Source organism: Dysidea avara, chromosome 2, assembly GCF_963678975.1.
Source record: "Dysidea avara chromosome 2, odDysAvar1.4, whole genome shotgun sequence".
NCBI classification, from domain to species: domain Eukaryota; kingdom Metazoa; phylum Porifera; class Demospongiae; order Dictyoceratida; family Dysideidae; genus Dysidea; species Dysidea avara.
The window spans coordinates 37,158,697-37,181,730 of NC_089273.1; the positions used below are offsets into that span (position 1 = coordinate 37,158,697).

Sequence of the window (23,034 nt, forward strand, 5' to 3'; positions counted from 1 at the left end):
GCCGTCAGCTGTTGATAAAAAGTAGTGAAAAACATGAAGAAATGAGACCGGTTCCCAGAAGAAATGAGACCAGTTTCCACAAACCTAAACGGGTAAATATAAATTGTATACTGGACACTCTCAGTGTACTTACTTACAGATGTTAGCAATAAGAAGAATCTCCTAGAACTGAGACAAAGTCTATAATTCCTACCCTATTGAAAAGAAAATGAATAAAAACACAATCAGGCTTAATGCACTTACAGCTGTAAGTAATTAGAAGATGACGTTGAACAACTCCATGAAAAAAGAACAAAACTGTCCACATATAGTCGCTACCAGATTCTTTAAAGGAAGGAAACTAACACTGCAGATGTTGTACACTGACATCCTGTAGAACTAAGAGGTCTGACAAGAAACTGTACCTCTGAAGAGTTATAATATACAAAATCATAACAGCGGACCATGCATACTCTTACCATTGATGGCTGATGAACTGTGTCCACTCGTCATCCGCCATAAGCTGAGATAACAGGATATAAAACATGTAATACGTACACAGCAACACCAAAGTTGAATCCGGCATTTGCAGGCCATTTTCATACAATACACAATAAACAATTTAATACGGCTAAACCTATCGTACAAGCTATCATTTTAGTCTAATACTTACTCATCTAGAGATGTTTTTGATTGCTGCCATCGAAGGAATTGTCCACTTGGCCGTGCCACTTCACCACTACAGCCAGCAGGGATGTACAATTGTGGTCCATTATTATCATCGTGGCTCATTGGACGATGGCGCCGATCGCGCACACTCTTTCCGCGAGATACACCGTCATATCACTCACATTTACAACTGCTGTACAACAATAGCGACAAAGATGGCGACTTAATTGCATCTAATACGCATGCGCACACCACTGACCCCTTCAATTTTAAACAGACATTACTACGAACTTTTGCAGGTGTGCTAACTGTGCAAGAAAATCTAGATTTGTATGACTCTTAGATTGAATAATCATTTTTTCTGGTATTATATGCATTACCGTATGAAAATGTGTGCGTATGAAATTATCACAACAAACTGAAGCTAGTTAGCTAGCTATTGTGATTAACAGAAGTGTAGCTACTTATTGTAAAATCATCATGACTTTGTTTGGTACAGTAGAAAAAATCTTAAGTCACATGAGATGGTGAAGCTAAAAAATGAGACAATAATGAGATCTGATGGTGATTCTACTGAAAAGTTATCACATTTAGTTAAGTAAACAAAGCCATACAAAGAATGTGTATTAAACTAAAGTATAATCTGTTTCCCATAATATAAGATGGGGTTGATACTAAAGTTATAAGATAGTTAGTATAATGCATGGCTATACTGAGATTATTTGTATAGTTTAAGCCATTAGATATACCATCTTATATTGATATACCATCTTATATTCCTCTTTTTTCATAGTGGTAGCCAACTCCAACTCAACAAACTATATACATATTTCTGAGACCGGTAATCAATGCTCTATCTATAGAGCATACAAAATCCAAAATTAAAAATTGGGCTGAAGTGCCTACCTGTATCCATGAGCAAAGTTAGATTTTTTATGTGAATAAATGTTGATAACTCTGTGAATATTTATCAGATTCATAGCAAACTTAGAACATTAATTCACCTTTGTGCTGTGCCAAAATTGCAGCAATTGACATTTATATTGATCTGCAAAGTGTGCAAAAAGAAACTGAAGCCCTCATAGATTCTGTATGGCTTAAGAAAAAATCAAATTTAGAATCTCCATATCTTGCAAATGGTTGGTGCAAATTAAATTAAATTGTCTGTGCACCACTAGCCTACCCTACCTAGTGTACAGCTATAATACAAAAATAGTGCGCTTTGGAGAAGGGGCCAAGGAGCTAGTGTAAATGCAGTTTTCTTCTTACTGTCTATATACTCATGGTCTGGTGTGGTTTGCTGGCTTTCATGGCTGCACAACACAATACCATGTGTTTTGATTTACTCCACTGTTGTCCACTTCTTACAGCAGTCACATCAGTTGGCCTGTTGGCCCCTTGTGCATTATGTGTTTTGTTTATTAATTTCCAGCAGGTAAAATATTTACTTTACTCAGCACTATTAAATTATTATGTTTTTAGTTATACCTGTTAAAGCAGTAACATTAATATTTTGATGTCACTAGTAAAACTTTATTAGCAGTTCCATTTTAATACTGTCCATAAAAAGATTAGTATTTTTTATATAAGAGCAGTGCAATTTGATGACAGCACATAATTAACACTTAAGATTATATTTTTATACTGGACCATAAAAGGCTGATCTATGTATATAGCCAGGTAGTAAAGAACTAGTGATGTACTACTAACAATAGTAGCTAAATGTTTTAGGGTCAGAGTAAAAGTGAAAGTAGTAAGGCTCAGTCCTAATTCTACCAAAGGCAGCTACTCAAATTTATTAATTTTTTTAAATTGAGATGTTAGCTATTTGGAAGCATTTTTTGGGCTGTAACACTGTGTGCAAAATGTTAGCTAGCTAGCTACCTACCTAACAAGTGTTCAATGTAAGAATAATTATTTTAGAAGAACTTAATACGCTTGTAGTGGACATGATATTATGTGAAAGACAGGTTTGATCAGTGTTATTTCTATAATTGTTGCCATTAAATAAATGCTATATAAGTAATGCATGTTCACTACTTTTAGTTTTGGCTTTATCTATTTCCTTTTTTTTTTATTTCAGTCAAAAAGTGGTGAGGCTCTGGCCTCACCAGTCGCACTTACTCTGATTCTCTTGTCCCTAAACATATAGCTACTGCCATCAGTGTTGGTATCCATACTTGTAATCACCTGTTTATGTTCTCAATGGAGGTAGAATATATTATGCCAGTTGACCTGCTATAAATGTGTTCATTATTACCATGTATGCAATAGCTATGTACAAGCATAAGTACTATCTTTACCAGCTAAACGGTTTCTTATCAAACACTAGCTATTACGCATAATTTGTATAATTATGTGACTACATATATATGCATAAGTGCTTAGAACTCACAGCTGAAAGCTGCAATTCAGAAGTACTTTGTGGCTGTCAAATGTAGAGTAGCAGTGGTGTCACACACACTACACCATTACAAACTTTGTGTAATTATCATAACATGAGATAAAAAAATATAAACTGTCCAGTTGCAGTTAGCTTATGAATACACTATTGTGCACCTACATATAGCTACTTCCTATGTAGAGGTAGGTGTATATATATAAAAGATACAATCCAAACTATACCAATAGTTAACTGCAGATCTAGATTATATAGTCAGTCTTTCCAGCTACCAAGCTCCTCACAAGATGCCGAATGTGGTTTCTACTGTAGTGCTGTTGGTGGTAACTTGTTCATATGCTAAAGCTAATGATAAGGTAAGTGAAAATGGTACCATCACTACTATTGCATAGTTTTCAAAATTGTTTTGAATTTCTAGGCTGCATACTATCATCAGCTGATGACCCCTTATTGGTTAAGTAAACATGCTGAAATTTCTGGATCATATAGTGTACATCCTGATCACATTGAAATCTCTACTGGTGGCGTCACACTTGGACGTCTCATAAGAGTTCAGTTGGCACCTCCAAGAAATTTGTCTAAGGAAGATGATGTTACTGTAACTATTACAGTTGCAATGGATACTGTTTATGCTCATACTGTGCACCATGATCCTTATTTTGGAATAAATGACGGAGAGAACTTTGTCAGCTTTAGGACACTTAGCAGTAATTTCTACTCCAGTTATCCACCATGTGTTTATACTGAAGCGATGAGTACTGTTGACAGACTTACTAGTAGAGTTACTTCTCATTCTGGTGTTCCCAGACCAACAGTTGTAAAAAGTTACTCCAGTGAAGTGAAGATGCATATTAAACCAACTGAGAAGTGGGGTTCCTGCCACACAGAACATGATGAAGGACACATTGTTATAGCTCAGTATTCCTATAAACTGGATATCACCAAAGGACTGTACTTTGATATGTATCGTGATAATACCTCAGAAACTTATCGCATTGTGTACATCTTAGTTAAAGTCTCTTAACAGCTGTGATTGTCATAGACTGAACATTAACATTTCATATTTATGGTACGTATCATATGGCTGTGTTTGTAGCTATAGTAAGTGAACTTAGTCTGGTTAACATTGTATTGTTTTTATTGACACAAACAATTATACCTTTGACTGTCTAGAATGTTTACTATTTTGTCGGGGATACTACATACATTAATACGGGGCAATTATAAAATTTATGCAAAGTTGTGATGTACTATATTTATAGCAAGTGAGAGAAATAAATTATTCTAAAATTTTGGACAATGGAGAAGGAAACACTTTCTATATACCTATACTATTATATCACTACAAAAGAAGACAGACTTACTTTACTAAGGTACACACTCAGGCATTTTACATGTATAATGACACAAAGTATGAGAGCACTAGGAGCCAAATTCAGATAGAGCCTGCAGAAGTGAATTCAATTGCTGCAGGATCATAACCTCAGCTTTTTTAACCATATCAATGTTCCATAAAGTCATTAACAAAGTGAGGGCCTCCGTGTTTGTAGTCTAGAAATAAGTTATTCTAAAAAATTCTACATATAGATAACATTACACACATGTGTACATAAGTGAGTTTATTCAGAAAGATTGAAGCCCATTCTTGCACAGAGCTTTGTTCAGCTACCCTTGTATAGAACATGGATTTACTCTCACCTGTGACAAAATGTTGTAATAAAGGAGTCACCTTTGTTGTTAAGTTTAGCAAGATTAAGGCCCTACTTAAAAAAAAACCAATAGTTTTCATATAGTGGGTAATTTTTGAAGTAGTTTATTTTCCAGATATTTCAAAGAACACTTCTCTTCAAAAATTAATTCCCAAGCCCTGTTGTTCTTTGAAAATAATCCCCCACAGGTTAGTTTTTATGTTATCCAATGGACGTGTATGTACTCTTCAAGTTTAAGTTCATTATTATAGTTGTGATGATTGCAATGGTTAAACAACTGTGTGAATAGCCAAATTGGGAATTGCATGACATCTACTATGCTAATCTAAAGCATGCACATTTTTTTGACACAAAGTTTCATTCATTTGCAACCCACCAAGCCTTCAAAACATGCACTCTTCAAAATTCAGATTTTCCTCTTCTACTATTTTCTGCTAACCCGCTATATGGTAGTGGGAACTGGTCTTTCTTCTGGCTTGGCTGTGCAATAATACTGTGTATAATTATTTGTGTTATGTGTACAACATAATTGTTATGGTGTTGTTTCTTCCTTACCATAGAGGAGACTATCTCAATAGTTACCATGATGTAATACCTGTCACATATTTTCCTCATCACTCAAAGTCATTTATTTCAGATAAGAATAACAATATTTTTCAATTCACGTAGCTAAATATTATTTTCTGTACATATTCACACATTATTTTTAATACCTCTCTGTTATATGATAACAGTATTAATGTTAGAGTCATTGTTATTAGGGCTGTGTGATAATACAAAAAACCTATAATTTATCTTGATAAGTTTCAATAACAAAAAACCATTTTATCACGATAAATTATATCTAATCAAAAACAGCCAAGTTGGAAAAAAAGGAGTGCTGCCCTTGAAAAGGTTATGGTGAAAAAAGATGTGAAATCCAAGGTGGCGGCCAAGAAATGGCTGTGATGGTAGGGTAATGGTAAAAATTTTAATAACGACAATTCAGGTGAATTTGGTGCCGCTTAGTCAATTGGCACAAAATTCACCTGAATTGTCGTTATTAAAATTTTTACCATTAACCTACCATCACAGCCATTTCTTGGCTGCCACCTTGGATTTCACATCTTTTTTCACCATAGCCTTTTCAAGGGCCGCACTCCTTTTTTTACAGCTTGGCTGTTTTTGATTAGATTTCAATTCTTTTTGTATTTGTATACCCCAAAGCCGGCCTATGGCCAGCTTTGGGGCTTTTTAACCTATATATTTTTCTTTACCACAGGAAAAAGAAAAAGATGAAGCAGATTTTATAACTCATTCTGATTTTATCAGTAAATGTACAAATTATATATATATATAATGTATATATCAAGAGTTCATTATATTATGAACTCTTGCATATATTTATTACATGTCAATTAATCCCCACAGGATAATTTGCAGCTGATCTCTCTACTGGGTGACTTGAAATGTAGCTGAGCTCTCTACAGGGGACCTGCTTGTACGTAGATGAACTCTTTACAGGATTCTCTCTACAGGGTGACTTGACTCTAGCTGAACTCTCTGCAGGGTTATCTGTTTGTAGTTGAATTCTCTACAGAGTGATTTGTTTGCAGCTGAACTCTCTACAAGGTAACTTCTTCTAGCTGATCTGTCTACAGGGTGACTTGTTTCTAGCTGGTCTCTCTACAGGGAGATTTGTTTGTAGCTGAATTCTCTACAGGGTGATTTGTTTGCAGCTGAACTCTCTACATGGTGGTTGCTTTGTAGCTGAACTCTCTAAAAGGTGACTTCTTATAGCTGAACTCTCTACAGGGTGATCTTTTCATAGCTGAACACTCTACAGGATGATTTGTTTGCAGCTGAACTCTCTACAAGATGATTTCTTTGTAGCTGAACTCTCTACAGGGTGATTTGTTTGTAGCTGAAATCCCTACAGGTGATTTATTTGTAGCTGAACTCTCTACAAGGTGATACTTCTAGGTGAGATCTCTACAGGATGTCTTGTTTCTAACTGAACTCTCTACGGGGTGATCTATTCATAGCTGAACTTTCTACTGGATGATTTGTTTACAGCTGAACTCTCTACATGGTGGTTTCTTTGTAGCTGAACTCTCTACAAGGTAACTTCTTCTAGCTGAACTCTCTACAGGGTGACTTGTTTCTAGCTGATCTCTCTACAGGGTGACTTGTTTCTAGCTGAACTCTCTACAGGTGATTTTTTTGCAGCTGAACTCTCTACGTGGTGGTTTCTTTGTGGCTGAACTCTCTACAGTGTGACTTCTAGCTGATCTCTCTACAAGATGACTTGTTTCTAACTGAACTCTCTACAGTGTGATCTGTTCATAGCGGAACTTTCTACTGGGTGATTTGTTTGCAGTTGAACTCTTTGCATGATTGTTTCTTTGTAACTGAACTCTCTACAAGGTAACTTCTTCTAGCTGATCTCTCTACAGGGCAATTTGTTTGAGCTGAACTCTCTACATGATGGTTTCTTTGTAGCTGAACTCTCTATTAGGTACATTCTTCTGGCTGATCTGACTACAGGGTGACTTGTTTGTAGCTGAATTCCCTACAGAATAACTTGCAATGTAATATAATTGAGTAAATTATAAATGCAGCCGAATACTTTATTAGGGTGACCGTTCTATTAGAGTATCTCGATCTCGCATTTGTTACACGTAGTTGTCTTTCGAATTATAACTCAGTGGTTTGTAATCCGATTCTTCTGTACTACTGCAAGGACTTTCTATGATGATTATTCCAGCAACAGACTGATTTTCAGCTCGTTGCTCTAAGCGGTTTGCCTGGTAGACACGAAAACTAATAGTTTTTTTATTCATAAAAATCGATCGCGTAATTTTGACACAGGTCGGGTTTTGTGTCATATCTCCATGGTCTTTATCCCGATTACTTTCAAACCACAAAAAGGCACTCCTACGATGGTTGCTCTATCTACATATCAATTTTCAACTGATTCCTCAAAGGAGTTTACCCTGTAGGCGTGACAGACATTCGACCTTATTGTACGCACATAATCGGTCATAACTCCGTGAATGTTCATCGGATTACTACCACAGTTGGTACAGAGATCCGCCTTAATGAGCCCTTTACGTGTGCCAAAGTTCAGCCCGATCCGAGCACGCATTCGTGTTTTATGGCGGATTTTGCGAAGAGTACGAAATGAAGAAGAAGAAAAAAACCAAGAAATTAAAACGACATTTTGTTCGCTCGTATCTCGGAAATGGCTTGAGCGAGTTTCTTCAAAATTGGTGTGTAGACTCCCCTAGCTGGCCGGCACGTCTGTAGCAAATTTGGTTCCAATCGAATAAGGGATCACAGAGCTACATAGGTGTGAAAATTGCGTTTCTTTCTTCCTGTTAATAAACTCACGGGTGGCACGCCGGCTTCTTGGGCCGCACAACACACTACCGTGTGTCTTGATACATACTGTATCTATCACAATGCATACGGCAATGCATGTATAGTTCTATGCACATGTAATCCAGGAAACTGGGTAGGTGGAGATAATGCACTTGCAATCATAGTTTCAAAGAACTAGCTAATCATTATCTAATCCAAAACAGCTAAGCTGTAAAAAAAGTGTGCGGTCCTCAAAAAGGCTATTGTGAAAAAAGATGTGAAATCCACCCACCCACCCACTCACGGGCCGCACACTTTTTTTACAGCTTGGCTGTTTTGGATTAGATTTCACTTCTCTTTGTATTTGTATACCCCAAACTATGGCCGGCTTTGGGACTTTTTTAACCTGTCTTTTTTTCTTTACTACAGGAAGAAGAAAAGATGAAGCAGATGTACTTTAAATATTTCTCTGATTTTATCAGTAAATGTACAAATTATATATATATAATACATATCTAATCCAAAACAGCCAAGCTGTGAAAAAAGAGTGCGGCCCTGAGAAAGGTTATGGTGAAAAAAGATGTGAAATCCAAGGTGGCGGCCAAGAAATGGCTGTGATGGTAGGTTAATGGTAAAAATTTTAATAACGACAATTCAGGTGAATTTTGTGCCAAGACCAAGCGGCACCAAATTCACCTGAATTGTTGTTATTAAAATTTTTACCATTAACCTACTATCACAGCCATTTCTTTGCTACCACTTTGGATTTCACATCTTTTTTCACCATAGCCTTTCTTAGGGCCGCACTCTTTTTTTACAGCTTAGCTGTTTTGGATTAGACTTCACTTCTTTTTGTATTTGTATACCCCAAAGCCGGCCATAAAGCCGGCCAATGGCTTTAGGGCTTTTTAACCTGTCATTTTTTCTTTACTACAGGAAGAAGAAAAGATGAAGCAGGGGGATTTCTTTGTAGCTAACCTCTCTGCAAGGTGATCCTTCTAGCTGATCTCTCTACCGGATGACTTGTTTGTAGCTGAACTCTCTACAGGGTGATTTGTTTGTAGCTGAACTCTATACAAGGTGACTTCTTCTAGCTGATCTTTCTACAGGGTGATTTGTTTGTAGCTGAATTCTCTACAGGGCGATTTGTTTGCAGCTAAACTGCTACAATGTAACTTCTTCTAGCTGAACTCTCTACGGGTGGCTTGTTTCTAGCTGATCTCTCTAAAGGGTGACTTGTTTCTAGCTGAACTCTCTATAGGGTGATTTGTTTGTAGCTGAACTCTCTACAAGGTAACTTCTTCTAGCTGATCTTTCTACAGGGTGATTTGTTTGTAGCTGAATTCTCTACAGGGCAATTTGTTTTCAGCTGAACCCTCTACATGGTAGTTTCTTTGTAGCTGAACTCTCTACAATGTGACTTCTTCTAGCTGAACTCTCTACAGGGTGACTTGTTTCTAGCTGATCTCTCTACAGGGTGACTTGTTTCTAGCTGAACTCTCTACAGGGTGATTTGTTTGTAGCTGAACTCTCTACAAGGTAACTTCTTCTAGCTGATCATTCTACAGGGTGATTTGTTTGTCTCTACAGGGCAATTTGTTTGCAGCTGAACTCTCTACATGGTAGTTTCTTTGTAGCTGAACTCTCTACAATGTAACTTCTTCTAGCTGAACTCTCTACAGGGTGACTTGTTTCTAGGTGAACTCTCTACAGGGTGATTAGTTTGTAGCTGAACTCTCTACAAGGTAACTTCTTCTAGCTGATCTCTCTACACGGTGATTTGTTTGTCTCTACTGGGCAATTTGTTTGCAGCTGAACTCTCTACATGGTAGTTTCTTTGTAGCTGAACTCTCTACATTGTAACTTCTTCTAGCTGAACTCTCTACAGGGTGACTTGTTTCTAGGTGAACTCTCTACAGGGTGATTTGTTTGTAGCTGAACTCTCTACAAGGTAACTTCTTCTAGCTGATCTTTCTACAGGGTGATTTGTTTGTCTCTACAGGGCAATTTTTTTGCTGCTGAACTCTCTACATGGTAGTTTCTTTGTAGCTGAACTCTCTACAATGTAACTTCTTTTAGCTGAACTCTCTACAGGATGACTTGTTTCTAGCTGATCTCTCTACAGGGTGACTTGTTTCTAGGTGAACTCTCTACAGGGTGATTTGTTTGTAGCTGAACTCTCTACAAGGTAACTTCTTCTAGCCGATCTTTCTACAGGGTGATTTGTTTGTAGCTGAATTCTCTACAGGGCGATTTGTTTGCAGCTGAACTCTCTACATGGTAGTTTCTTTGTAACTGAACTCTCTACAATGTAACTTCTTCTAGCTGAACTCTCTACAGGATGACTTGTTTCTAGCTGATCTCTGTACAGGGTGACTTGTTCTTAGCTGAACTCTCTACAGGTGATTTGTTTGCAGCTGAACTCTCTTACATGGTAGTTTATTTGTAGCTGAACTCTCTATAAAGTGACTTCTTCTAGCTGATCTATCAACAGGATGACTTGTTTCTAACTGAACTCTCAACAGGGTGATCTGTTCATAGCTGAACTTTCTACTGGGTGATTTGTTTGCAGCTGAACTCTCTACATGGTGGTTTCTTTGTAGCTGAACTCTCTATTAGGTACCTTCTCCTAGCTGATCTGACTACAGGGTGACTAGTTTGTAGCTGAATTCCCTACAGAATAGCTTGCAATGTAATATAACTGAGTAAATTATACATGCCAGCTGAATGCTTTATTAGGGTGACTGTTCTATTAGAGTATCTCGATCTCGCATTTGCTGCACGTAGTTGCCTTTCGAATCATAACTCAGTGATTTGTAATCCGATTCTTCTGTACTACTGCAAGAACTTTCTATGATGATTATTCCAGCTACATACTGATTTTCAGCTCGTTGCTCTCAGCGGTTTGCCTGGTTGACATGAAAACTAATAGTTTTTTTATTCATAAAAATCGATCGCGTAATTTTGACACAGGTTGGGTTTTGTGTCATATCTCCAAGGTCTTTATCCCGATTCCTCTCAAACCACCTAAAGACACTCCTACGATGGTTACTCCATCTACATATCAATTTTCAACTGATTCCTCCAAGGGGTTTACCCTGTAGGCGTGACAGACCTTCGACCTTATTTTACGCAAATAATCGGTCATAACTCCGTGAATGTTCATCAGATTCCTACCAATGTTGGTACGGAGATCCGCCTTAATGAGCCCTTTAAGTGTGCCAAATTTCATCCCGCTCCAAGCACGCATTCGAGTTTTATGGCGAATTTTGCGAAGCGTGCGAAATGAAGATGAAGAAGAAAAAAACGAAGAAATTAAAACGAAATTTTGTTCGCTCGTATCTCGGAAATGGCTGGAGCGATTTTCTTCTAATTTGGTATGTAGACTCCCCTAACTGGGCGGCACGTCTCTAGCGAATATGGGTCCAATCAGATAAGGAATCACAGAGCTAAATAGGTGTGAAAATTGCGTTTTCTTTCTTCCTGTTAATATACTCACGGTGTGGCGCGCCGGCTTCTTGGGCCGCACGACACACTATCGTGTGTCTTGATGTGAGTGGTTCAAGTAAAATCAAAGTATTGTTGCCGTATTTTAAATACTTGATTTTTAAAGATACAATTATATAATTTAGTCCGTGAGGAATGTCGTATCAACATAATAACTAATTTTGATAAATCTTGTGCATGGTGAAGTCATAATGATGATGTCATATTGATTACATCATAATGCTAAATTTTAATCTACATTTTTTTCAGATTTGTTCAAAAGAAACAAAATTTGGATTTTACTTGAACCTCTCACATGTATTTATTACAGAACTCTTCATGGTGGTTTCTTTGTAACTGAACACTCTACAAAGTGACTTCTTCTTGCTGCTCTCTCTACGGGGTGAATTGTTTGTAACTGAACAATCTACAAGGTAACTTCTTCTAGCTGATCTCTCTACAGGTTGATTTGTTTGTAGCTGAATTCTGTGCAGGTGATTTGTTTGTAGCTGAGCTCTTTACAGAATGGTTTCTTTGTAGCTGAACTCTCTACAAGGTAACTTCTTCTAACTGATCTTTCTACAGGGCAATTGGTTTGTGGCTGAATTTTCTACGGGGTAATTTCTTTGCAGCTGAACTCTCTACATGGTGGTTTCTTTGTAACTGAACTCTCTACAAGGTAATTTCTTCTAGCTGATCTCTCTACAGGGAGATTTGTTTATAGCTGAACTCTCTACATGATGGTTTCTTTGTAGCTGAACTCTCCACAAGGTAACTTCTTCTAGCTGATCTTTCTACAGAGTGATTTGTTTGTAGCTGAACTCTCTACAAGGAAACTTTTTCTAGCTGACCTCTCTACAGGGAGATTTGTTTGTAGCTGAACTCTATACATGTGATTTGTTTGCAGCTGAACTCTCTACATGATGGTTCTTTGTAGCTGAACTCTCTACAAGGTGACTTCTTCTAGCTGACCTTTCTACAGGGAGATTTGTTTGTAGCTGAACTCTCTACAGGTGATTTGTTTGTAGCTGAACTCTCTACAAGATAATTTCTTCTAGCTGATCTCTCTACAGAGAGATTTGTTTGTAGCTGAATTCTCTACATGATGGTTTCTTTGTAGCTGAACTCTCCACAAAGTAACTTCTTCTAGCTGATCTCTCTACAGGGAGATTTGTTTGTAGCTGAACTCTCTACAGGTGATTGTTTGCAGCTGAACTCTCTACATGATGGTTCTTTGCAGCTGAACTCTCTACAAGGTGACTTCTTCTAGCTGATCTCTCTACAGAGAGATTTGTTTGTAGCTGAACTCTCTACAGGTGATTTGTTTGTAGCTGAACTCTCTACAAGATAATTTCTTCTAGCTGATCCCTCTACAGAGAGATTTGTTTGTAGCTGAATTCTCTACAGGTGATTTGTTTGCAGCTAAACTCTCTACATGATGGTTTCTTTGTAGCTGAACTCTCCACAAGGTAACTTCTTCTAGCTGATCTTTCTACAGGGTGATTTGTTTGTAGCTGAACTCTCTACAAGGAAACTTCTTCTAGCTGATCTCTCTACAGGGTGATTTGTTTGTAGCTGAACTCTCTACAGGTGATTTGTTTGCAGCTGAACTCTCTACATGATAGTTCTTTGTAGCTGAACTCTCTACAAGGTGACTTCTTCTAGCTGATCTTTCTAGAGGGTGATTTGTTTGTAGCTGAACTCTCTACAGGTGATTTGTTTGCAGCTGAACTCTCTACCTGATGGTTTCTTTTGTAGCTGAACTCTCTACAAGGTAACTTCTTCTAGCTGATATCTCTACAGGGAGATTTGTTTGTAGCTGACCTCTCTACAGGGTGTTTTTTTTGTAGCTGAACTTTCTACATACAAAGTGACTTGTTCTAGCTGGTCTCTCTACAGGATGACTTGTTTCTAGCTGATCTCTCTGCAGGGCGACTTGTTTCTAGCTGAACTCCACCAGGTGATCTATTCATAGCTGAACTCTCTACAGGATGATTTGTTTACAGCTGAACTATCTACATGGTGGTTTCTTTGCAGCTGAATTCTCTACACGGTGACTTCTTCTAGCTGAACTCTCTATAGGGCGACCTTCTCGTAGCTGAACTCTCTGCAAGGTGATTCGTTTGCAGCTGAACTTTCTACATGATGGTTTGTTCATAGCTGAACACTCTACAAGGTAACTTCTTCTAGCTGATCTCTTTACAGAACAACTTGTTTCTAGCTGAACTCTCTACAGGGTGATTTGTTGGTAGCTAAACTCTCTACAATTCGATTTGTTTGCAGCTGAACTCTCTACATGGTGGTTTCTTTGTAGCTGAACTCTCTACAAGGTAGCTTATTCTAGCTGATCTCTCTACAGGATGACTTGTTTCTAGCTGAACTCTCTACAGGGTGATCCTTTCGTAGCTGAACTCACTACAGGGTGATTTGTTTGCAGCTGAACTCTCTACATGATGGTTTGTTTGTAGCTGAACTCTCTACAAGGTAACTTCTTCTAGTTGATTTCTCTACAGGGTGACTTGTTTCTAGCTGATCTCTCTACAGGGTGATTTGTTTGTAGCTGAACTCTGTACAGTTTGATTTGTTTGCAGCTGAACTTTCTACATGGTTGTTTCTTTGTAGCTGAACTCTCTACAAAATAACTTCTTCTAGTTGATCTCTCTACAAAATGACTTGTTTCTAGCTGAACTCTCGACAGGATGATCTGTTTATAGCTGAATTCTCTACGTGGTAGTTTCTTTGTAGCTAAACTCTTTACAAGGTGACTTCTTCTAGCTGATCTCTCTATAGGGTGATTTGTTTGTAGCTAAACTATCTGCAGCGTGATTTGAACTCTCTACAAGGTGATGTTTTCTAGTTGATCTCTCTACTCAGTCAGGATGACTTGTTTCTAGCTGAACTCTCTACAGTGTGATCTGTTAAGTTTCTACCTGATCTCTCTATAGAGTTATATCTTGTTTGTATAGCTGAACTCTTTTACATGGTGGTTTTTTGATTGGTTGCTGAACTCTCTCTCCACGGTGACTTGTTTGTACTACAGAGTGACTTGTTTGTAGCTGAACTCTCTACAGAGTGACTTACTTGTTGCTGAACATTGCATAAAGTAACTTCTTTGTAGCTGATCTAGATGAACTCTCTACTAGGTAGCTTTTTTGTAGCTGAACCCTTTACGCAGTGACTTGTTTGTAGCTGAATTCTCTACAGAGTGACTTGTTGTAGCTGAACTCTCTACAAGGTGACTTGTTTATAGTTGAATTCTCTTCAGTGTGACTTATAATGTTCTGAATCTCTACAGCAACATGTTTGTAGCTGAACTCTCTACAGGATGACTTGCTTGTAGTTGTAGCTGAATTGTCTATAAGATTAACTGTTTGTAGCTGAACTCCCTACAGAATAACTTGCAATGCCATATAATTCTATAATGGAGTAAGTTATAAACGTAGCTGAATGCTTTATTAGGGTGACTGTTCTATTAGAGTATCTCGATCTCGCATATGCTACACGTAGTTGGCTTTGGAATCATAACTCAGTGGTTTGTAATCCGATTCTTCTGTTCTACTGCAAGGACTTTCTATGATAATCATTCCAGCTACACACCAATTTTCAGCTCACTGTTCTAAGCGGTTTACCTGGTAGGCGTGAAAACTAACAGTTTTTTTATTCATAAAAGTCGATCGCGTAATTGTGACATAGGTTGGGTTTTGTGTCATATCTCGATGACCTTTAACTGGATTCCTTTCAAACCACAAAAAGGCACTCCTACAATAGTTACTCCATCTACATAGCAATTTTCAGCTCATTCCTTCAAGCGGTTTACCCTGTGGGCGTGACAGACCTTCGACCTCATTTTACGCAAATAATCGGTCATAACTCCGTGAATGTTCATCGGATTTCTACCAAACTTGGTACTGAGATTCGCCTTAATGAGCCCTTTACGTGTGCCAAATGTCAGCCCTATCCAAGCACGCATTCGTGTTTTATTTCGGATTTTGCAAAGTGTGCGAAAAGAAGAAAAAAACCAAGAAAAAAACCCTAATTTTGGCCGCTCGTATCTCGGAAATGGCTGGAGCGATTTTCTTCACATTTGGTATGTGGACTCCCCTACCTAGCCGGCACTTCTGTAGCAACTTTGGTTTCAATAGGATAAGGAATCACGGAGCTACAAAGGTGTGAAAATCGCGTTTACTTTCTTCCTGTAAATATACTCACGGTGTGGCGCGCCGGCTTGGGGTGGGGTAAAAGCGGGACGGGGACGGGGACGAAAGGCGGTAAAAGCGGGACGGGGACCAAAGTGACTTTAGAGTTAGATCACTGTACGGGGTTACCTAGTTCTGCCTCCATAGCTATAAATAGCTAGTTCATTATGGATGCTGTATTCCCTCTCTTATATACTGAGAGTATAGTTGTGCTAGCACTATGCCTGATTGCACTTCAGTCACTGAACTAGCTATTCCCCTCCCACAATTATAGTGATTTCTACTGTATAATATTTGCATACAATCAATAATAAATAGGATGGCCAGAGCCTCAATATCTGCTTCTCAGCAAATATTCTTCTGTTGCTATTTTAATGAGTGGATAGCTAACCTGTTTCAAGTTGAAGTTAATAAACCTGTTTTGTAAGTTTAGTTTTTGTAAATACTCTTTGCCGTGCCTGTGTACTGTCCTCATTTTCGGTCAGTTGTGCGGTCGCATGTTGTCCGAGGATTGACTTGCATTTACTTTGTAGTTGTTTCATCATAATAAAAATATCCTATAATACTATTCATTGAAGTCTTGATACGATATAACTTTTTTTATAGTCAAACAAATTACCAGACCACATTGTAGATTCCCCATCTTTTGATCAGTTTTACTTGTACTTATTAAATACTGTATTATGATTTTATGTAGCTAATGTATTTTTGATCTATATATATATGTATTGTATCCTTCAAAGTGAAGTTGTATTGCAGTAATGGTAAATAATAATGACCCTCATATAGCTAGAGGGGAGCCTATGTGATTTTGATCCTGATTATAACCTTTTCTCCATACATTAATGATACTGCCTAGAAATTAATACCAGTTTTCCACCATGTATACAGGTTATACATACCGCAAAATACAGCTATACATGGATAAAACAACAATAATAAACAGATTACTTGCTAAACAGAAAATAATATGCATATGATCCTGTGCAGTTTTCTAAGTTTAAAACCATTTCATGGTTATATTTAATGAAATGCTGTTGGTTGGTTGATTTCATGCCATCATAAAAGTATGGTCGTCCATGCCACAACACAATTGAAACAAAGTGGCCTCCAGTGTTGATCGTGCAACCACCAAGTTGGTAACAATAATTGTAAACAGTGATGGACAGTGGCATCCAGTTGATCTGATGAAGGCTGAGAGATTCAATGCTAATAGGAAGCAGCCATGGATGCTTGTTCATGAAACCAGATGAAAGGACTCTTGGTTTTCCATTGCAGGAATAGAATTTCTCTCTACTGTTTTGTGTTTTGATAGTTTCTGTGGTATTAATCCTGTCACTGAGAATATAAGGAGCTTTCCGAGGTGGTTTCTTAGGGAACTCGGATACACAGTATCCCATGTCATCTCCTGGAACTGGAAAGATTCTCTGAACATTGGATGGACACAGAGTCGGAGGCAATGAGAATGTTGTTTGGTAGCCTGTTTTCACTGGGTTGTTGGCTGGACAGTATTGAGATTTGCATTGCTGCGACACCTGCAGTTTCCATACATGTGAGATTAAACACAGAAAAGCATTCTCTTCCATTCCAAAGCAATCGATCTTTTCATTATCAGCTTTGGCGAAATTGAGTCTACCGTGTGCTGCTATCAGAGCAAGTGACTTTGCTTCTTCGATGTTTTTTCTTTTCATCAATGTGATACAAGCCTTCAAGGTGTTTTCCATGTCATCAGTGCCAAGGTTTTCTGTGAAGTTTGGGTATTGTAGGCAGTACAACATAAAGATGGTCAGAAAGTTGTCTGATGTACATGTGTTGGTGAATTCTCGATGGTGCCATTGAATAGTTGCTGGTATGATACATCTACTGCAAATAAAATCACTTTTGCGTGTAGGTATTGGTATGCCAAGAGCATTCAGGCAGGCTTTATGAAACCAGTCTTCGCATCTGCTGTATTGATACGTTTTATACTCCTTTTGGTGATCTCCATAAATTACTCTTGATGTAGACCCATCAATCCAAGGAGTCTGGCAGAAACAGTAGAGATTAACATGATCTATTGTAGTCTGGCAGAACTGTTTTTGTTGCATAGATAGGTGTAATGTGCCAACATCTGGAGCTTTCAAGCTTAGGAAGCTGTGGAGGTATTGTGATGTGTCTTGAAGATTCACATAAGCTCTAGCTAGGTCCAAATTCTCATCCAGGCATGTCGCAATGAGAAGCACTGCTGTAACTGCATCGGCATCATTTGGTTTACAGCATTTCACTCCAGTGTAGACAGTTAAAACTGCATGAGCAAGTGAACGACAAGCTGTCCCAGCATGATAATTCAATTCCATGATGTCTGGTTCATCATATGTACAAATCACCTGTGCATGAAATGTACTTTTGACTAATTTCATTTGACCATTTAGCTATTATATGTGTAATATGTTTTATAATAATCACCTGAACTGCTGGTACATTATTCTCATCAGGAAGCCGTCTAAGAAATGCAACTTGGTTATTTCTCATAGTCTGGACAACTACTATCTTTCCCATTGCTACAAACAAATGCAAAATCATCTACGTACATGTCTTTTAACTGTTGTACATACCTCTTTCAAGCTTATTCTACAGACATGTGGACAAAGAAGTGTTTTAGGATACATCTTCTGCAACTTTTTCAGAATACTAGACCACTTAAACTTGGTAGAATCGCAACAGGCAAAGTCTCTGGAAGCTGAAACATTGCTCATCCTTTCCCGTAATATTCTTGAAGTATAAGGTGACTCACTCACTCTGGTAAATCTTTTAAGATCTATTGTTAACAAATTAAAATCAAAGTACACTCATCAGATCAGAGCAATAAGTATGCATGTTATAATCATTTTAGAGTGTAAGTATACCTTCAGATGCCCTATCATTAGCTTGCAGGCAATTATGTGGTAACATTTTTTCACTGAAGGACAGGAGCAATTCTCTTTTGGAAACAGTCGGACAGCATACGGTGTCTCATTATCTGCACCTCTTACAATCCAACATCCCATTTCAGTCAAACCAACTCGCTTGTCATGAACTGCTTCTCGTGCCAATGCTAGCTGACTGTTTAGCTTGCAAGTGGCTTTGTCACTGGATACTGAAGCAGTAGTGTCATCACGAAAAGAGCAAGGGCTGGCTTCTTCATAAGATGGTAAAATTCTATCCCTGGCTTTGGCCACAATTTCTTTGGGGTCTATTGCTTTTGGCAAGAATGGCATTAGACTGGCATCTCGCTGCAAGTAAGAGAGTTCTTCTTTCAATTGCCATGAACCACAAAGATGGTAAGCCCTAATAATTTCTCGCTGGTAATAGCTTGAAAGATGAAATAGAGATACACAGATAACATCAAGGGGAACTTGTTTCCATTGCTGCAGATTGTGGAGAACAGCATTCATGGATTCAGATGGATTATTTGTTAGCCCATTCTCTGGATCAGAAACCCCTATTTCTCTAAGTTTCCAAATGGATGAATGCTCCTTAAACGCTGGCAAAAGCTTTTGTTCAAAATATCTCAGAACAGTTGGATTCGTAAAGGAAGCCTTGGTGATGCTCCAGGAACTGTCAAAATCATTTTCATTTTCTTCAATCATCAAAGCTTTGAAACTGTTGGCATAATAACTAATCTCAGATGGCTTACAATTGGCAGAATTCTTCAAGTAAAAATGCAAATCACGTTCTAGATGGTTCCAACAAAAAACATTCAGACACATTGGAAACACATCAGAAAAATCAAATTCTCGATCAGTAACCATTAGAATCTTCTTTGAAGCAAGCAGAGGTAGTGACTTTCTTATGGTTTTCATAAACAGCATGTGGTCTTCCTGAAACCTCCTGGAATGGATAAAGAAAGCCACTGGTGTGATAGGATCTTTCTTGAAAATAGCATTTCGGAAAACTAGAGTAGACAGATAGAAATCTCCCATGTTGAAAACAGTGTCATAATGCAGGGTTACAGGGGTCGTGGAAACTTTCAGAAGCATCTCTAAATTCTCCAAGAGAGGATGTGGTACCATGTGAACACAGACTGTTGGGTACACTTGAAAATTTCGAAGAAAATTTTGGGGCTCTCCCTTACAATCTTTCAGTTGCAGCTGGAAACATAGTTGGTATGTGTTGTAAATACCATCATGTGAAATCCGGAAATGGCGATTCTCATCTTTCTGGAAGTTTTTTATTTGATTCTGGTCTCTAGGTGTGTTGATGACATGTCTAGGCCCACCTTCATCTTCATTGACTAACTGTTGATAAACTTTCTGTGCTGACATCATTGGTCCTTTATTAGTAACCTGCAAAATTTTGAACATAATAGGCAGGTCCCTAACTATTTCATGCTTAACTATTACACTATACCTTTTCCTTAATGTGAGGTGCTGACCGTACAAATGGTTTGGTACTTTTCTTGCTGTTCCGGTGTGCACATGGTACAAATGCATTGTGATCTCCCAGATAGTGAATTAAATAGCTTGAGCCAATACCCCAATATTCCAACCGCTTGAAGGAGTTATCACCAGTTTGCTTTTCTATCCCTGCTACATCAATAGCTCCAGTCTTCTTCTTCACAGAATAATTCTCACGGTCAAAAGTCCTAGTGCCTTTATGGACCCATCTATATTGGTCACATCTGTGTAGATAAAGAGGTAATTTTAGCACAGTATAATATACACAAACAATATAGGTATAGGCAAGAGTTAATAATAACTCTTGATATAATTCTATATGTTCATGATTGCATAGCTCACTATACCTTAGCTTCTTTTTGTTGCTCTCCCATTGAGATTCATCTGGGCCTAAATCAAACAATATCAGTGTTCCTCCTCGGGGTTGCACGGGTGGCTTGACAGAGGTGTTCAAAAAATCTTTGTAGTTGGTTCCAGCTCCTTCTAAATAGGATACAATCTCCTCCATTTCGAGGGCACCATTGGCATCATTTGAAATCACTGTGCAGTCATCTGTGTCGTGATTCCAGCCATCTTCTGAGTCATCCATAAAGAGATTAGTCTCAGCAGATACTAAGTAGCTCAAACCGATTTAAGTCACCGTTACAATAAGTCTGTCTTGTAAGTTTGAGTATAATGTAGCTAAATCTCTCAAGCTTTATTATAAATAGCACCTCTGAAGTAAAGAATGCTGCTCTCAGCTATGGCTTATTGCAGAAATCTCTCAGTGAACGTGAGCACAGCTACGTCAACATGGCTTCGTCCCCTTCCCCGTCCCGATTTTACCCCCTTTCGTCCCCGTCCCCGTCCCGGTCCCCGTCCCGATTTTACCCCACCCCGCCGGCTTCGGCTATCGTTTTGTTCACCCAAGTTGAGTCCATAAGCGCCTCATAAAAATACATACGTATTATGAGTCAGCATTAATACATATAGCATTTCGTGACATCATGGCATAGATAGTATAGGTTCTGTACTATCCGTGATGGAAGAGAGAGGCATGAACAGAAGCAGTAAACTGTCTAATAAGCTGAGTTGACTGCCATTGTTTGAGGTACAATGTGTGCACTTGTATTACCAAGTACCGTACGCAAGGAAATTTTGACGTCAAAAAAATTAGACGAATTTGACGAATCGGTTTAATTCGTCAAATTTAAACTCGTCAAATGTTTATAAGCGCCCTTAAAAGTACAGGTTTTGCCTACAACTTCTTCATTTTCGTCAACTTTTTATTCGTCAAATCTGCTGAAGTCTGAATTCGTCAAATTTTTTTGACGTCAAAATTTCCTTGCGTACGGTACTATGTTTTTCCTGTTTCTTGTCTACCCCTGGGAATAGTATATGAACAGAACATGGCTTACAATTCAGCCTTAAGTGACCAACATTAGGGCTTGGAAATTGTTAGGTACAACATAGTGTACTGCCATTAGGCCATGCAGGTAAACTTGATACTTGTTTCTCAACCATGGCATGGATCAAGTTCTATGTGGGAGGGAGGTCATTTTATATATGTACACCTATCGATGCTAACCCTGTACTGCCCATACAGACAGCTAGGGTGGTGATCGAGTGGGGATTTAACAAAGCAAGTGTTACCTGCTGGAATACTGCCACTACCTGTAAACATTGTCATTACGGATACAAACTAGAAAATTTATTGCAGTGGCCTACACCTGGCAGGATATTTTGTTGGTAGCTAAACCCCCAAATTTCACCTACCAAGCCTGTACTGGAGGTTACGGATGATAGGTGCGCTGTTCATTGTTGAACAAAATACTCACAAACCACTGCAAAAGCAGGTTATCCACTATGCAGAAATTAGCCTTCTTAAAGTTATCACTTACTCTGGAAATATTTTTGTCTGTGCTGTAAGGCCAGTCTTCTCCAGGTCAAAATATGTGTGCACATGATTAATAGAATTTGAGGCGAGAGGATGAATAGTAATGCAGGTGGGAATGAGAAACAATTACCAAGTTTGCATGTGCGTGTGCATTGATTTTGGGGTTATGCAACTAAACAGATACATCTGCTTATTAGAGTTTATTAAAGAGCTTTCATAAGGCTAAACTTGACCTTGAAGTTTCAGAAGAGTCAACTGTTATATTATTGTAGCCTAGTATATTATGTTATTATGTACCAATGTCCCTTAATTGGGAATGTGTAGCTCCAAAATCTGACTACCTTTTTATGTAAACACTTAGTACAACAAGGGGTTTATAAACACAAAGGCACCTAGCAGTAATTATAAAGCTCCTGGTACAATCACAGACTAACAGATTACTATATAGTGCCAGCATTGGTTTAGAAGATGCAAAAGGCCTTTGTCCCATATAATGTAAAGGCAAATCAGACAGGCAGTCTTTCCCCTGGTCCATCGCCTTACTATAGTTTACTGCTTATGAGGCATTGTATCAGTTAGTCTGTTTGTCCAACAACTGAATACCTCATTCACAACAAGCCAATCATCACTTCTTGGTGTTAGCTTAATGGCAATGCTGATAAAATTATAGGTTGTTTTGTTCATTCCATAAGAGCCTGATTGCCGGTATTGAAAGCAAAATCAAATGTTCGTTATTGTGCATTCAGTTGATACTAGACATCACTGAGTCCGTGTGATGAAAAAATAAGCAGAGGTAGGGGAATGAACTGTAAGGATGGGACTGGATGTGCTGAACTTTAAACACATTGCCTGCTCACCAGCTAAGTATTAATATGTTCTCCAGTATTTACATGGCTGTGCCACGATCTTTCCAAGCAAAGCAAATGTGTACCAGCAACATCATTGCTATTGTTTGTCTCTT

General features: G+C 38.3%; 3 protein-coding genes across 4 annotated transcripts; 1 reads left to right on the forward strand and 2 right to left on the reverse strand.

Annotated features, from left to right (window-relative positions):
* The first annotated feature begins 3,256 nt into the window (after positions 1–3,256).
* Positions 3,257–4,121, forward strand: LOC136247231 (uncharacterized). The gene is made up of 2 exons (XM_066038866.1): positions 3,257–3,405; positions 3,468–4,121. The coding sequence occupies exons 1-2, from the start codon at positions 3,337–3,339 to the stop codon at positions 4,071–4,073; spliced, it is 675 nt and encodes a 224-aa protein (XP_065894938.1). The 5' UTR covers positions 3,257–3,336; the 3' UTR covers positions 4,074–4,121.
* Positions 4,122–16,624: 12,503 nt separating this feature from the next.
* Positions 16,625–18,539, reverse strand: LOC136247233 (uncharacterized). Its single transcript, XM_066038870.1, has 3 exons — positions 18,377–18,539; positions 18,228–18,322; positions 16,625–18,148 (listed from the first exon to the last, which is right to left on the reverse strand). The coding sequence occupies exons 2-3, from the start codon at positions 18,318–18,320 to the stop codon at positions 16,730–16,732; spliced, it is 1,512 nt and encodes a 503-aa protein (XP_065894942.1). The 5' UTR covers positions 18,321–18,322; positions 18,377–18,539; the 3' UTR covers positions 16,625–16,729.
* Positions 18,440–20,956, reverse strand: LOC136247232 (uncharacterized). 2 transcript variants are annotated; one of them, XM_066038869.1, is made up of 4 exons: positions 20,545–20,956; positions 20,151–20,421; positions 18,668–20,086; positions 18,440–18,579 (listed from the first exon to the last, which is right to left on the reverse strand). In XM_066038869.1, the coding sequence occupies exons 1-4, from the start codon at positions 20,784–20,786 to the stop codon at positions 18,556–18,558; spliced, it is 1,956 nt and encodes a 651-aa protein (XP_065894941.1). In that variant the 5' UTR covers positions 20,787–20,956; the 3' UTR covers positions 18,440–18,555. The 2 variants fall into 2 exon arrangements, with proteins under 2 accessions (XP_065894941.1, XP_065894940.1); XM_066038868.1 differs by having other exon boundaries at positions 20,151–20,956.
* Positions 20,957–23,034: the final 2,078 nt, after the last annotated feature.